The sequence below is a fragment of the Silurus meridionalis genome, chromosome 8 (assembly GCF_014805685.1).
Source record: "Silurus meridionalis isolate SWU-2019-XX chromosome 8, ASM1480568v1, whole genome shotgun sequence".
Lineage (NCBI taxonomy): Eukaryota > Metazoa > Chordata > Actinopteri > Siluriformes > Siluridae > Silurus > Silurus meridionalis.
The window spans coordinates 12,430,983-12,447,546 of NC_060891.1; the positions used below are offsets into that span (position 1 = coordinate 12,430,983).

Sequence of the window (16,564 nt, forward strand, 5' to 3'; positions counted from 1 at the left end):
CTCTTTGTCTGCAACTACTGTGTCTCCCCTCCCCTCCAACACCCAGTCTCCATGCCAGCCAAGCACCCTAGGGTGTAGAGGCAAGAAAAGACGATCCGAAGGTTGTCAAGACTCTAGACTTGACTAAATAGCAGTGCTTTAAACCATGTTAATAGGGGATAGTGAACCTGTCCACCATGACCAAAGGTCTGAAGGAGCTGCGTGGGCAATGACTACTGATCCCTACTTATGACTAATATCCTTTCAATTATGTACATTCAATATAAAATGATTTCATTTCTTTTAAATGATCAAATTATTCATTCCCAATGACGATGACTGAATATTACTACACTATTACTATTAAAACAAAAAAAAAATTGGGGATTCTTTCTCACACAACACGTCAACCAGTAAATCATTTTAAATTAAAATAAAAAGTGAAATTTTGGAAACTTGACGTTGCCCGTTGTGAAACTCCCTTAACATCGTCTATAGCTGGGCTGTATTTCTGGCAAATGGCCAGTCATTTAAGGCGAGCCTTGTTGCCAGGCAACAGGACTACAGCGAGCCTCTCACGGCTCGGCGGGTGGAGAGGAAGAGAATGAATTCGTCTATAAATCAGCCATACAGCATCCTCCGATCCACAAGCCAACACCCACGTCACCAAACACTTGCATGACACAGCCGCACAAATCTCCCGGGGGATGAGGAGGATAACAATGCATGGGTGTTTAAATACAATACGTCGTGATCCAAATAGCCCCTGGGGGAGTACGCAATTATTATCCCAGCTCGCGATTCAAAGCGAAGGGAGTTTCGTTCATGTTAATACACGATACAAAAGGCACCGATGTCAGGCCGTCTTAAACGGTGTGGACGGTGAACATCTTGTGAAACATCTGTACCAGGTGAAATGTGAAACGGGTGAATTTTAGTTGGGTGAACCACTCAGTCAAACATGCCCTAATTCTATTTAATTGTACAGTAAATTTTCCTAACATCTGGCCATTTTCTATTACTGATAATGCTTCAAAATACTTGAAGTGAACGCATTTTTCACCGCTTGTCAGGAATACGTCTATGGTGTGTTTTATAAAAAACATTTTTTTTACTTAGTATTACAAAAATACCTGAGACTGCTTCATCAGATTTCAAACATATATTAATGGAGTCCCTATTACTGAATAGAGTGCATATTTATGAATTAATCCTACAAACTATTTATTACTTTACTTTTCAATCCTAAATAGGAGGTAATTAAGAATTCAAGACCAATATCAGTGGTATGATGAAACGAACTGAAATGATATTGCAGATTGTGACTCGGGTCTTATTCATATGTTCACCTCTGGTAGTCATTACTGACATTATGTACACTTCATACCTCAGTCCTGCAAAGAGCACACTCTTACCATGCGATTTCCCCCACCGTTGAAGTCAGAGCTTTTAAAAGGAGCCGTGGTGGTGTTGGTGGTGGTGGTGGTGGTGGTGACCGTGTTGGATGGCATCACCGAATAAATCACTCGTCAAGTGATTAAAAAAAAAAATGATCAAAATAAAAACAAATCCTACGTGATCCTACGTTGTTTCCTGTAAAGATAAAAACACAGCATATGTCCCTTATTTCACATTATGACACAAATTTTCTGAATCGACTGAACACCAAAAGCAAATTACACTGCCTCTAGTAAGCAATTCTTGTTCAAATACAATACGTTTGGATGCAACAGTTCCAAATATAGCACGTCCCTAATCTTATTTGCCCCATCGGATTCTGGTGTCCTTATCCAAACGTATAAATGTGTTTCAGCTACATGGTGGGAGATAAACACATCTGGACCGCATCTTCCCATCTTCCTGACACGATATAACATCCAACATAAATCTAGGAGGCAACAAGTCACAAGTCACCCTGAAGTACTCTTCCTACACTACACTGCATCCAGCACTCCCAAACCCATAGTTTCTATATTCTGTCTTGAAATTTGAGGGCAAATTCCTGGAGATCTGCTTCCAAAATATTAATTGTCCACCAGTGCATGCATACAGGTGATATCTGAATCCCATTTCAGCACTACACAAAAGCACGTGTGTGTGTGTGTGTGTGTGTGTGCATGCTGGATGGGCTTTTCTGTGGCCAGCCGTTCTGCCTACGATATCCCCTCTCCAGGAAAGACATATGAATTGCATATAGGGTTGTGCTACAGCTTCCAACGCCATTTTACTCGCAGAAGTTGGTAAATGTTATACTCGGCTATACGTTTGGGATTTTATAGCCTATAATACAATAACGGTGCACGCGCCAATTCCTTTTCACATTACCAGGTCCTATAAATCAGGGTTTTGATTTTCAGCAGGAAATCAGATCATCAAAAATCAGAAACATAAATCGTTTAGGGTTTGTGTGTGTGTGTGTGTGTGTGTGTGTGTGTGTGTGTGTGTGTGTGTGTCTCTCTAACGCTTTGCCCAGATCACGAATAGTATCAATGTGTCTGTCGGGGTTTTTTAGGTTGATATAGCGGAAGCGCGTGTGTGCGCGCGCGTGTGCCGGTCACCTGCATTTGGCGATTAAAGAAAGCACTAAAACAGCCACTTTTTATCTTCTAAGGAATTCGGATTTACAAATGAAACTCAATGGTTTAACAAAAAGAACCGGATTTTCTGTGCAATCTGAAAATCGCCAGAAAACAAAAAAAAACTGCTCAAGTTCAAGTGCATAAAAAGCGCGACGTCTGAATCTCACATCTGCAGCAGCGGAGGAGGAAACGCTGCTCGCTGTCTCTCCGCGACCCCGCGCGCGACTCACACCGCTACCACTTTCTCCCTCAATAGCGCCCTGCACAAAGGCTGGGTTTTTTTTCTTTATAACGAAGGGGCAGTGTGGTATGAAAGCGGAGCACAACGTTAATTACCCGTTTTTTCCGTTTTATTTTCACGTCCCAGGCCTGAGCACCTTTTTCTGGTTTGTTGCCGCGAACTCCCGGATCCTCCTCGCGCTCCTTTCCCCGTCCTCCGCCTCCCCGGCCGGCCAGCGCTTTCTCCGCGGGCCTCGCGCACACTGCAGTGGGGCCGGCCTGCTTCAGACGCGCCGCATGGTCCTATTGCGAGTCTCTTTACGCCTACCAACACTGACATTCATTTTTCCAACTCAATCTTTTCACTTCTCGTTTGTATCTAAACAATTTAACCTCTGAAAGACCTTTATGGGTAAACTATTTACGTGTTAGTTCACTGATTTATCGTGTCTAAGCAATTCCAGTGGCATCAGTTTACGAAAAAAAAAAAAAAAAGTGTGTCAAGGTCAAAACAGAGCAAACATTTTCCTCCAAAGGTCTGGTTTTATTATTAATTCTTAACCATTACTCCAAACCGAGATGTTGACACAAATGGCAGGTTGCGGTAACACATTAACAGGCAGATACCTTAACACCAATGTTACAACCAGTGAAGTGCCCCCCTGCACTAAATCGGTGACACATATCCCAGGCCCCTGGTTTGATCCTAAGATAGGGTCATGGTCTGTGTGTGTCCTCTCACCTCCCAAACACACCTCGATTATGAGTTATCTAGGCTTGAATGTGTGTGTTGCCCCATGATGGACAGGTGTTTTTGGAATAAACTCCAAATCCACTGCAAACCCTGATCAGATCAATGCAATTACTGAAGAAGATGACCAACTAACATTATCAGTATAAATTAAATTAGGGTTGTAGCTATCGATTATTTTAGTACAAGTATCCACCGATTAATCGAGTAATCGGATAAGAAGTACTTTTTCCATTGAAGAGCATTACACTGCATACAAGGATATTCATGAAAACTAAACCCATTTAGTGTATGCAACTGCCATATTACATCAAAATGCAAATACAAATATATACATTTAAAAAATCATTAAATAAGTATTGTTGGATTTTTACGAGAAATAAAGTCAAAATTAGGCAAAAAATATATATATTAATGTGCCAGAAACTGGCTTCCATATGAACCTTCTCCTTTCCTCTAGCTGTTTTCTCCCATTTCCTTCATTTTTTTCATTCTGCAACGTGTGCTTACCTGTCCAGAGCACACCGGAGTTTAGCAGGTAGTGCGTCAGTAATAATGGTCCGTGGTGAAACGCAATGCTCCGTGTGTATTTAAATGGACTAATCAAAGTGATTTGCCTCAATGATATTTTTTTCTTGTATTCAAATTACTCGAGTTACTGAAGGAATCGTTTCAGCCCTAAATTAATTTGTAATTAAATTAATAACTGAAATGTAAAAGCAAACCTTATGGTCGGTTGCTCTTCAGGGGACCTCTCAAATATAGCAATTTGGTCAGATTGTAGCAATATTTTCAAAAATCTAAAGCACTGTGCAAAGCTGTGAGCTAAGACATAAGGTCAAATATCAGCTTCAGGTGATAATCTTGTCTCAAAAACATTCATAGGCCATTGTTAAAATAGATGTGTGTCAATTTGCAACAACTATTGCTTCATCTATTCTCTGTTGCCTTTAGCAATATGTCTGTGAGCTCTCTTATTTTTCTCGCCAACTTTAAATATTTCACAGTTTGCAAAGTAAACTCTGTTTGTTTAAGCCTTAGGCTGACTTTTCAGTCCTTAATGCAAACTATTTTTCTTGTTCATTAGTAAAGACCTATGCTAGCTAACTCACATCCTGTGTACTTCAATTGGCCCATGTTTTCTTTGTAAACTCTTTCTTTGCCAAGCAATGCTGTGTTTAAGTAGCCTTAAAATGTGTTGCTTCACTTGAAACCAGTGTCATACTGTTCTGATTTGAGGTCCATAAGAAACAAAATCCTTACAGCTTATGTGACAATAGACATAAGGGATCAGCCTAAGTCTACTTTTGTCTGAAATTTGAAATCCACAACCATGAGACATAAAAATCTGATGACATAGCAGAATTGGGCTACTAGCAAAGTAATAAAAAAAACTTGATCTCAGTATGTAGAATGTCTTGGTAAATTTGCAATGTACATTTGAGTGCCCTAACTAGCTCAAATCTGAACACAGTGTGCTTCCTCACATTGAAATGGTACACTATATATACATTACATATGTATGATACAAGCAACCTTTTTGATTATTAGTAGTTTGAGTTTCATAGATTTTCCATGGAGTAAAATCCTGGCTTACCGTTCAACCAGTGTGCAGAAAGACAGCAGCGTGTGGGACTACAGTGGTCCAGCTGAGTAATTCACTCTGATGGCTAGCTGCTGCAATTTCCACAGTTCAGCTGAGGCTTTAAAAGACGGTGGATGTTTTGCTAGGTAGAGTGTGAAAAATTGCTAGGTAGAGTGTGAAAAATGCCTCTGTAAAAAGTACCATCTGCGAAACCATGCAAAACCACAATCTGTTGTTGCTAGTTTCACACCATGCCCCTCCACTACAGCTTCCTGGAGGATCTCCAGCGTGAGTCCAACTTTGGTAAGTGGTCATTTTTATGATGTTCTATGACGTTCTAGGATGCTGTCCAATAGGCAAGTAGTTCTTCATTTTTTGCTCATTACCACCTTTATTAGCCTTTCAGCAGTGCATTTTTAATGGTAATATTAAATAATCCAAAATTCAACTCCACAGGGTAAAATCTGATTCAGGACATGTTTACTGGTAAAAGTTGAAGCACTGACTACACTTTTTTTACTCTAGTCAAAGGAAAGAAGTATGCGCACAAAACCAACAATGACAACTAAAATAAAATAAAATGTTTTACAGGCAAGGTCGAAAGCCAACTCTTGCGTGGTTTTTGTGCGCTAGACTAGCGAGGCACAATATGCTACAGATATTACTTCATTATTAAAGAAAGGCCTGTTTTTTATTAGAAATTATTTCAGTTGAAGTCCTATGTTCTGAATAGTTCATTTTTTATGACCATGTTAATAATTTACACAAAAAGTCAAACTGAACAAAAACGAAACATGTTTGTTTATTTTCCGTTTCTTTTTAAATATTATTAATATTTTTATTTTTTTATATTAAAAAAGAAAGCAAGGTAAACTAAAAGCAGAGTAGCTTGAAGAAGCAGTCAGTGCATTGAAAATAAAACTGCGTATACATTTTACCTGCGGGTTTTGCGGGCGGGAGCGGTAACAAAACCTAAATATTAGGGGCGGGAGCGAGAGAAAATAAAAATTTTGTGAGAGCGGTTAAAAATAAGATTTTTAGTAAATAAAATGTTTGCAGGAGCAGGAGCAGCAGAAAAGAACATTTTTGCGGGAGGGGGAGAAAATAAAATGTTTCCAATAGTCAACATCATATTAATAAAAAAAAACTTTTAAATTGTGTTAATTAATGTATCCAGGCTGAACAGTCACAATATAGAACAAAAGCAGAGAAAAGATGACGTTGATCAGGTAATCAGGAAGTGACGACTGTTCCTGCCCCTCTTCCCTCTGCTGATCTTCCCACTTTGTCCAGGCCTGCCTCTGGATAGTGTCCTCTTCGATTGGAGGCCACTCTGTGCAGCTGGGAATGTTTTTCACCAACGCCTTGGGTGGTTCCATGAAATTCCAGAGTAAGAACGGGAGCTTTGAGGATGGATTTAATGTAGTTGATGTCAACAGTGTGCTACACTGACTCAGGACTACAGTTTGCTTCTGATCACCATCACTGTACCCCGCAACATCGTAACTACATGGGAATTAAGTTGATCAGTCACACCATGAAGTTATGGGAAAGAGTAGTGGAAGCCAGGCTGAGAGAAGAGGTGATTATCTGTGAGCAGCAGTTTAGTTTCATGCAGAGGAAGAGCACCACCGACACAGTATTTGCTTTGAGAATGTTGATGGAGAAGTATAGAGAAGGTCAGAAGGAGTTGCATTGTGTGTTTGTGGATCTAGAGAAAGCGTACGACAGGGTGCCGAGAGAGGAGTTGTGGTATTGTATGAGGAAATTCCCATGTAGTTACTGCAGGTCTGCACATCTCCCTTATTCGTAAAGATCAGTACTAGCACACTCCTTCATTCCTCAGGCATCCTCTCACCTTCCAGAATCTTGTTAAACAATCTGGTTAAAAACTCCACTGCCATCTCTCCAAACATCTCTATGCTTCTACCAGAATGTCATCTGGTCCGATTGACTTTCCATTATTTATCCTCTTAATCACTGCTCTCATTTCCTCCTTACTAATCCTATCCACTTCCTGCTTCACCATCTCCACACCATCCAACCTTCTCTCTCACTCTCATTTTCCTCGTTCATCAGCTGCTCACAATGATAAGAAATAGACTGATGGAGAGTGAGAAGAAAAGATATCGATCATGTCACCAAATAGGTTAAAACTAAAGTAACGAGCCTGGTTTGAAAATAGAAAGTAGAAAGTACAGATATTTGTGTAAAAAAATTTATCGAGTGAATGAAAAAGTTTTCCAAAAAATAATTAGTGAAGTGAAGTACCGATACCAAAGAAGTATTAATATTTTATTACTTCCAACCTCTGCCTCGAACTCATAATCACAAATGTTTCTTAACCCTGTTGAAAATGAAAGTGAATGTTTCGTGTATTAAAATTGACTTATACATACTACTAAAAGGGGGAACAAATTCCACTATCAAGAATAGATACTTATAAAATAAGTAACTATGGGATAAACTGTCTGACTTCATCTCTCTGGTTATGATGAAATAGTAAATTCTACATAATGTTAAATGATATCCATTTTGAGCTAATTTTATGTATTTTGTGTAACCAAATTGCACATTAAAATGGGAGTTTAGTGAAGTTAAAAAGAAAAAAAAAAAAAGAGACTTTTTGTAGAGTGTGTGTGTGTGTGTGTGTGTGTCAGAAAACTAAGACTAAGACTAAGTTAGAAAAGATGATGCTTTTAAGGGTGGACTGATAGCACCAGCTGTATTTGCCATGGCAGGACAGGCTGGTTAGACAGGTCAGGAAAGTACACCTCAGCACCAACAATTTCTCTTAATGCTACCTGAGCTAGATCCAGGTCAGTTGCAGCTGTTCTGGATTAAAGTGACAGGTCTTGTGATGTACACATGCATTCTTCCTTTCATATTTAGCCAGTCACCATCAAAAGCTATTTCAGATTTGCCAGCTCTTCATTGATGGCTAACACACACACACACACACACACACACACACACACACACACACACACACACACACCCTTCCATTGACATCCCTTTAAATGCAGATAATTAAATCCATGCACCAAAATCTAAACCAAACCTCAGCCACAGAAAACAATATAACATTCTGGATTTTATATTGGATTCTGTTTTTTTATCTACTGAATTCTGGATTTTGGTTTCTTTTACATTTTTATTAAATGCTTAGTTTTGGTTTAAAAAAAAACATTTTCACAAAAAAATGAAAACATGACACAGGTTTATATATTTCACCTTTAATAATTTACAAAAAAAGACATGTATCTGATAGACATAAATCATGGTTTTGAAAGTTAAACATTGCAACAAACAAAGAATACAGCGGCAAAGCCCTGACATATAAAATTAATTTAGCGCAAGAATATCATCTGAAGCGACAAGTTCTTGCTTTCCAAACAAATCATATAATTACAACAGGATATTAAAATGAAAGCAGTACATAACGTGTTGGTTTGTTCAGACGGTGTGACTCTAAAGAGCCACTTTTAAAATGCGTGGCATACAGTACATTGTTGATAAATATTTGATCCCAGGGTTAATTTTGCAAACTTGAATATGTATGGCATTTAAGCTTTCATGATTGTGAACCCTCTCAGTGAACTATTTCAATGAAATTCGTAGGATGAAACACAAACACACAGAAAGAAGACGTAAGGACACGCTAAAGTTTGGCGAACAGTTTGGCACAAATTTAAAGGCAGAAAAATAAGTTTTCCAATGAGCACAGATAAATAATTGCATTCCTACAAAGCCACATACTAAAACTTCTATCTAAGCGTTGACTCGCACATGTGCAGAATACTTTTTTATTTTATAGAGCACTTTATACAGTACATCTAGGCACACCTACATTCATATTTGTAGCAAATGATACATGATCGTTCCTACCCACCTTTCAAAGCAAAGCACCAGTTCAATCTGTACTATGCATTGTACAGTAAGAATAACAAAAACAAATGAGTTATTTAGGTCTGATTTCGAAGCCTAGAGTTTCCATCTGAAATACGTCAACATTATCTTCTGTAAATAAAACATTAAGCGTTATTATCGACTGCCATCAAAGTTTGCAAAAGAAATGAAGAAATTCACCTACTGTTACCGAAGAAACTGATTTCACACAGTGTTTAACAATGATAAGAACTTACTCTTCATGAAAGGCATCCAACAAATGTAATGCAGAAGCATATGCTTTTAGTTTAGAAATACAAAAGAAATCAGTATAATGGATCAGTGCCTATTGCCCATCTATTTCCTCACACTATGCGATTTCTCCAATAATAATACTATACCACAGTTTAAATATCTGTTCTTCAAGACATGATCTTTGAAGAATTTACCTAATCATAACAGTCTGGATTCTATCTGACTCAGAAAGGAATAGATTCATATTTTGTAATAAGAGACAATGAATTGCCATCCAAATTCTCCCAAACCAATATAATAAACAGAAGACACAGTTATATACATTATATTTTGATGAATGCAAATATTGAACCTGAATTTTATTTGAATTCAAGTACAGCATCATTTACTTGCTAAAAACTGTAAAGCTCTGAACTGTAAAACTTTAACATCTGAGAGATCAACAAAAGATTTATACACAACCCCAAAGCCTAACAACTACCACCCCCCACCCCAACAAAAAAAAAAAAATTTCTATTATATCACCTTATCAATGTACATTCCATATTCTCTGTACACATTCCAGTAGGAACATCCTGCAACAACACTATTGACTACCATCGGCCAATCAGGCCCATCTATAAATGTGGTCTATGCTAATCTTTGATTGGCAATTTTTATTGGGCTGAAGTCAATACCCTAATTTTTTTTTGCCACTATCACTAGTCCCTGAGCACCAGATTCACTTATTTAGAGCGTGACTACTGACTAAAAAGCTTTTGAAGTGACTGTAACAGAAGGACATCTGCACTCCGGACAGAATGCAGCCTAAATTGCCATACAGACATAAATCCTTCTTTTCTATTACACACTTTTATACTCTGCATTTTTAATGCGCCAACATTCGGATCTATATGACTGAAACAACTGGAAGGCTTTCGAGGGAGGTACAATATAAAGATGGAATTAAAACACATATCGACAAACAGGAACAAATGGTTAAAAGTATCATCCTCACTGAGATTCCCTGACAAACACCTGGCTTTATAATACAGCTCTGACCTAGTGCTTTATCATGGGCTAGGTGGACTAGCAGCAGTTTTGATGAACGTGATAAGAGCGGGTGAGAGCTTGGAGTCCCACGCTTTAGTTAAAATAAATGGCACATGCAAGACAAGGGTCCTCCAGTTATAACCTTCATGCAGAACTCAAACGACACAAAACAAAACGTTTTCACTAATTCTACAAAATCTTTATCTGCAGAGGACACCTATAGAAAAGAGCTGCAGCTGAGATCAGTGACTTGTTCTCAGTGTTAACACCGACTATGCACAGTGTGATCGTTTTTATTAAACTGAAAACAACAAAAAAACTTTGACGTGACAAAGCACAAACAAGCCATTCCTTAGCAGACATGTATGAAAATGTTACATAATTACAACAGGTTTATACAGATAGACATATAGTATATATATATATATATATATATATATATATATATATATATATATATATATATATATATATATATATATATATTTAGATTCTCCTTAGTAGATACAGCTTGCTCTCTGCAAAATGTGATGAAGTGTTCATTTCACATAGTGAAACCTGGCTAGGAAGAGCATGCATTACTTTATGTGCGAATGCCAGGAAGGGATATGTTGTCGCTGGTTCTGGCCAGTCACATCCAGACATTTAGAATGAGGGGGTTGAATGTCTGTTCCCATAATGCCTCTGTGCTGACACTGGAAGAAAAACAGAGTAAGGTTAGAGATTGTGACCACTCTTTGTTTAAAGCGCATTCCGGACACAGACATTGCTGGTCGAACTTTTTAGCTGATGTGCACAGAATACAACAATTAAGTGTTTTTTTTTATCAGTTAGACTCATGTAAAAATCCATACTGTTTTTACTAGAAAATAGACAGAAAGGAAAGCTAAAACTTTTGAATTTCTTGACCGCACAATTATGCAGAAGTTGACTTCCATCTTCTAGAAACATCTGCCATTAACTATTGTCAGTTGAGGGAAATTGAAAAAAAGCACTATGCCAAATATCAGGGCTAAATGTTCCCTTATATTTCTTTATTCCACTTTCTATTTGTTGTTTTCTACTGAGGTCGGTTTGATTACACCCCTCCCAACCACCAGGAGAGGTGAGAATCATCTACATTCCTTCTTGTTTCAAGACATTCACATAGTGACATTTATCGACGTATTATACAACTAAACACCATTAGTTAGATTGGCAAACATGTACACAATATGGGGTTGTTGACTTACCAGCTTGTGAATACACACAGAACTACAGGTATCCAGTCCTCTAAAACGGTGCCTCCTTTCATCCTTATCTATTTCACACTACACCAAGTGGTTAACCATAGGAGCCATGCTGCACTTGTGTCTGAACCCCTTAGAAGCTGAAGATGCACATCAGCTATAAGCTTATTGTTTTAACATTGACCATTTTAATGATGCCATTTTAAGACCCACTGTGCACTAAAATCTGAAGAAGAAAGGTTTTGACTTTGCACAAAATTCTCTCACTAAGAAAAACTTATTTACAATGGTGCAGCGGATACACATTCATGACCATTCACACATCTGGGGGAAAGGTGTATATGCCAATGATTGATAAGCCAGATTTGGGAAGGTTCTGCTGAGGCACAGGTGCACTGCTTGGCACTGCCAAGCCAACGCATTGCCAAATGTGGTTCTCCCTGCCAGAGCAAAACAGATCGCTTTGGCAAGATGCACTGGCTAAGACTGGCCTCAGCATCTATTATTTACATTTATTATGAGCTTTATTGTACATTTTTTGTGTTGCTCTCACTAGCAAGGGACACTGAGTGGAAGCTCAGATGGATTTTTGCACTGTACCTTTCTGAAGATGCTAGATTTTACCAAGGACTTTTAAACAGCAAGTTTCCATCGCACCAAGCCATAGCAAGATTAATGGTATCGCTCTGGAGGCTCAAACTTATATTATGGTCTTTGTGAAAAATGCAATTTAACTGCAATTCACTACAGTTTGCTGTGAATGCCTCACAACAAAAAGAGATCGCTTCAATAGAAAGAGCTTGGTGATCCATGCTCTGATGATACGCCTACCTTGGATGTGTTCGTTACCAGGAAGTCTCGGATACCCTTTAGGTTTATTCCTGGACGATATTGTATCACCCAACATTCTGAATAACTTTTTTACCCTTTCAGCTTTCCATAAAGGTGAACTTGCAGAGCAGTTTGGGTGGTGACCGTATAATTCTCATGACCTACCGACTAGTCATGCCATCTTCTTCTGTATCATGCCACATTGCATGGAATCACAAACAGTTGGTACTTGAGGACAAGAATTATAAATGTGGCCAAAGATGAGGGTAACTCACCTTTATCCCTTCCGTTCCTCATGTTCACTTCCTCATCTTCCAGACCATCGTCAACTGCAAAGTTTATCGTAATTATTATATCACAGTATTAAATCACTATATATTATTAAAATTTATTAATCATTTTTTCACTCAAAGCCTGAAATTGATCCTTCCCTGAAATTCCCAGAGCTTTATTCATTCCTTTTTACATGCCTCTTTTTTTTCTCCAATGTACTAAATAATAGTAACTGAATAATATATTTTAACATTGTTAAGTTAATGATAAGTCAAGAAGTTAAAGTTCATTGTATCATAGAATGCCTCTTAGAATCGGAGCATAATTCTTTCAAGATCTTTATGAAAGCAATATAATAAAATCAATACATCACAAACAGTGAAATACCTGAGTGGAGCTCTTTAACTAACGATGACATGGTATTCGTGATTGAGTCCGCAGCTACCAATAGATCATTTCGGAGATTTCTAGGTACACCTGAAACAGGCAAGTAGAGACATTTAAAGTAGAGTAGTATTATAGTTTACCGTTTAACACTGCTTTCCAGGGCGTTTGCAATTTGTTTGTTGGGTGTATCAGAGATATCTCACCCTGAGAAAAGGCATCCAGTACATCGTCACTGACACCAGCCAGGCAGTCCTGTGGTGTGTGAGTAGGCGTGGAGCCGGCGGATGTGGAGCGGATGGGCATGGGCATGGTGCAACTGGCACTGTGGCTGGGTGAGGAATGGGGGGAGACTCCTGTTTGAGCCTATAGCAAAGAAACTAGGTTAAGCTTCCAGCAAGGGAACAGGAAGCAGGTCCCACACTGGAGGGTTGCAACCTGACTCCACAAAGACAAACACCGGTCCCTTCAAAACACTAGCCAACACACAGGAGATATTATCAGTGCTAAAGTACCTACAGACATATGATCTACATTAAACCTCAGGCCTGCTCTGGTGGTATATGTTCTCAGCACACCTTATTCGACCCCATTCTCACAGAGACCCATGTGTGTGCCATTAGAAGAGCAGAGGTAGATGAAGAAAAGGGGCACTGTGTCTCATGGACTGGTGCAGAGCCCAGGGGCTGTGGCACACTGCCAGGCAGCAGATGGCCGGCCAGACTGCAGTCACATTAGAAGCGAGATGGTTAGCTCACATGAAAGGCAAGCACGTCTCTGATATTTGGCACGGATACGCAACGGGTCAGCTTGCCCTCTGCCAAGCAAGGGAGTAAAGCTAAGGGACCGAGCTTAAGCTTTGTACTGTCTAAAAGGACTGAAAGGACACCTGTGGAAATGCACAGATTTCATTATGATAGACTTCATAAGCCTTGTTGAGAATTATAGAGTAATTCCATGCAATCTTTGAATCAGCTTGCTTTGACTGTTACATATGAACTACTAAGAGATGCATGGCTTTGTCTAAGTCACAGAAAAGAAATGAAACCAAAGGCACTTGATTACCCAGAGTTCTGTGTTCTGTGTGTAAACCTGTTGATTTTGTCAAATGCAAGATCTTTACACTTGACACGTTATTGTACAATGCTAAGGCAGTGCCACATACTTTATGAACCAACCATCTTGTAAGAGAGTGAAGTCAGGAACACTTACGCCCTTCTGCTCTTCATCCTGTCAGCAGCAGAAAAAAAGGAGCGGTGAGAGAATGCAGATTCATGAACAACAGAAAGAGACATAGAGAGGGAGAAAAAAGCAGTCAATAGAGGGGAGGTCGCTCGAATAAATACTTATTTACAGAAGGCAAAACAAGTTAAATAAAACAAGCAAAATACCTTTAGCAGTCTCATAAGACCTTCCAATTGGACCATCAACTCTCGCCTACTCTCCTGCAGTGCCGACATGCGCTTTTCCAGCTCATCTTTCCTGTGCCTGACCAAAAAGACACAAAATGCATGAAGAAATACATGATTGGCCCTAAAAGGATAAAATGTATTATTCTTAGTCTATAAGTAATCACTTTTCTTTTTTTCTGGGTGACTGTAAATTTGGCAGGCACCCAAGCCTCTGCATACACCAAGAACATGACTGGAGAAGCACTCTTTTGACTCCAAGGCACCCCCTAGTGTTAATAAATGGTACTTTAGCTGAAATGTGGCCACAGGATTTAATGTACATTTCGTTTCAGCAATCCTATGCAGCAGGAGTCTGGAATATCTCAATTTTCAATCATGTGTGTGTGTGTGTGTGTGTGCGTGTGTGTGTGTGTGTGTGTGTGTGTGTGTGTGTGTGTGTGTGTGTGTACCGGAGCAGTCGTAATTCCGCAAGGAGAGTCGGGTTCTGTTGAGCTTTTTCTGGCGTGGGCTGAGAGGCTTGCTCATGTTCCAGACGCAGCCTCTGGATCTCCTGAAGGATCTCCCTATTTCCCGAACACACCACAGTTGGAACATATTATTAATAATGTAGAACATTAACCACCATCGACTCAAATGCAAACTACATGGTGTCTGAAATCAGAAATTTCAACTGATCATTGGAAACATTTCGATCTGAATATGTTGAGAAAAAAAAACACAAAATATACAGTGGCTAAGAAAATGCATTGAGCATAAGTATGTATAAACATGTAGAGCATATGGTGTAAATAATAAGGTCTATGTAGATTTACTCCCAATTTTAACCTAATAATGATTCTATATATTTTATCCAGACATGACATCTTAATCAGTATTGATTTTTCATTTTTTAAATTAGTATTCACAGAATTCATTAACGCTTACTCGTGATGCAATTACGAGCTAATTTTACTGAAAAGTCACCTATTCTTGTTCTCGAGCTCAGCGATGAGTTGCCTCTGTTGCTTGTTGGCATCAAAGTTGAAGCTCAGGTCGGTGGGAGGACATTGCTGTGAAACAATGATTAAGGGTGAAAACTAGGGACACAAAAGCAAACCATTAAATCAATGCATCGCTAGAAAGGTAATGATATCGTATGGGTAGAAATGGCAAAGCAGGCACACGAGTTCAAACATCAGTGGAATAAATGTGTCTGATGTGTTATTTATTCTCAGTTTGTGTGCTGCTGAGAGTGCTCGGAAATGGGCCATTATTGCAGGTGGGACATATTGCAGAGGATAGAGATATTACATCTAGTGTGTGTGTGTGTGTGTGTGTGTGTGTGTGTGTGTGTGTGTGTGTGTGTGTATAAATGCATACTCACTGTCGAATTGCTGGCTTCAGCTGCCAGACGGGCAGCGTAGCGAGCAATAAGACGGTGCTCCTCATCCAGCCTGCTGGGACTCTCCAGAGTGGTGCTGTTCAAAGAGAAAGAAATGAGAGAGAAAAAGAAAGAAAAAAAGATGCAAATTGTGACGACTCTACAATAAAACGGTAATAATCTCAGAGACACAATCTATATTTGACATCAGGGTGGTACCATTATCTTTGTACCTTTAATATGTATCTTTAGCCTGGAAATATCAATACGGTGTACATTTAAAACTGAGCCATTACGTTTTCTTTAAAGTTTTACTATATATGCAGATACTGTATTAAATACCACTGCCTGGATCCAGGAATGGTACAGTTTAATCCAGTTTATTTTTTAAAAGTGTGGCAACACTGCATTACAGAAAACAAAGCACACACAAATAAGCTCAGCATGGACAATCACATACATAGAAAGACTCATGACCATTTCAACATAGATCCTGCACTCATCTTGCATAGGATGTTGGTAAAACCTTTAACTCGAAGACAATGCAAAGTAAAACCGTTTAAAAACATAAGGTGGAAACCCCTGGTTAGGCCTGCTTTCCTCGTTAACTAATAATAACCTCACACACAGAGGGAGACAGCTGTTTTTTGTCCTTTAATTCACCCTAAACTCCTTCATTAATACAGAGATCCTTTAAAGAGAGTGCTGAGTCATGCCATTCAGAGTATTCCACAGATTTCTAGGAATAATTAGATCCTTCTACATTATTATATTCATTTTTTTTTCC

General features: G+C 38.9%; 2 protein-coding genes across 5 annotated transcripts in view; both read right to left on the reverse strand.

Moving 5' to 3' along the window:
• Positions 1 to 3,087, reverse strand: part of dnmt3ab (DNA (cytosine-5-)-methyltransferase 3 alpha b) — a 51,136-nt gene extending 48,049 nt beyond the window's left edge. For 3 of the 4 annotated variants that reach the window (XM_046854994.1, XM_046854995.1, XM_046854993.1), the window contains exons 1-2: positions 2,895 to 3,083; positions 1,395 to 1,572 (exon numbers count right to left, since the gene is read on the reverse strand). In XM_046854994.1, the coding sequence (XP_046710950.1) occupies positions 1,395 to 1,490 (96 nt within the window). In that variant the 5' untranslated portion in view covers positions 1,491 to 1,572; positions 2,895 to 3,083. Of the gene's footprint in view, positions 1 to 1,394; positions 1,573 to 2,894 lie in introns of all 4 variants that reach the window. The other variant, XM_046854992.1, reaches the window with a different exon arrangement.
• Positions 3,088 to 8,333: 5,246 nt separating this feature from the next.
• Positions 8,334 to 16,564, reverse strand: part of dtnbb (dystrobrevin, beta b) — a 30,653-nt gene continuing 22,422 nt past the window's right edge. Inside the window, 9 exon segments of the mRNA XM_046855818.1 lie at positions 8,334 to 10,983; positions 12,624 to 12,677; positions 13,009 to 13,098; positions 13,212 to 13,371; positions 14,218 to 14,235; positions 14,397 to 14,493; positions 14,867 to 14,980; positions 15,381 to 15,466; positions 15,781 to 15,874. Of these exon segments, the coding sequence (XP_046711774.1) occupies positions 10,934 to 10,983; positions 12,624 to 12,677; positions 13,009 to 13,098; positions 13,212 to 13,371; positions 14,218 to 14,235; positions 14,397 to 14,493; positions 14,867 to 14,980; positions 15,381 to 15,466; positions 15,781 to 15,874 (763 nt within the window). The 3' untranslated portion in view covers positions 8,334 to 10,933.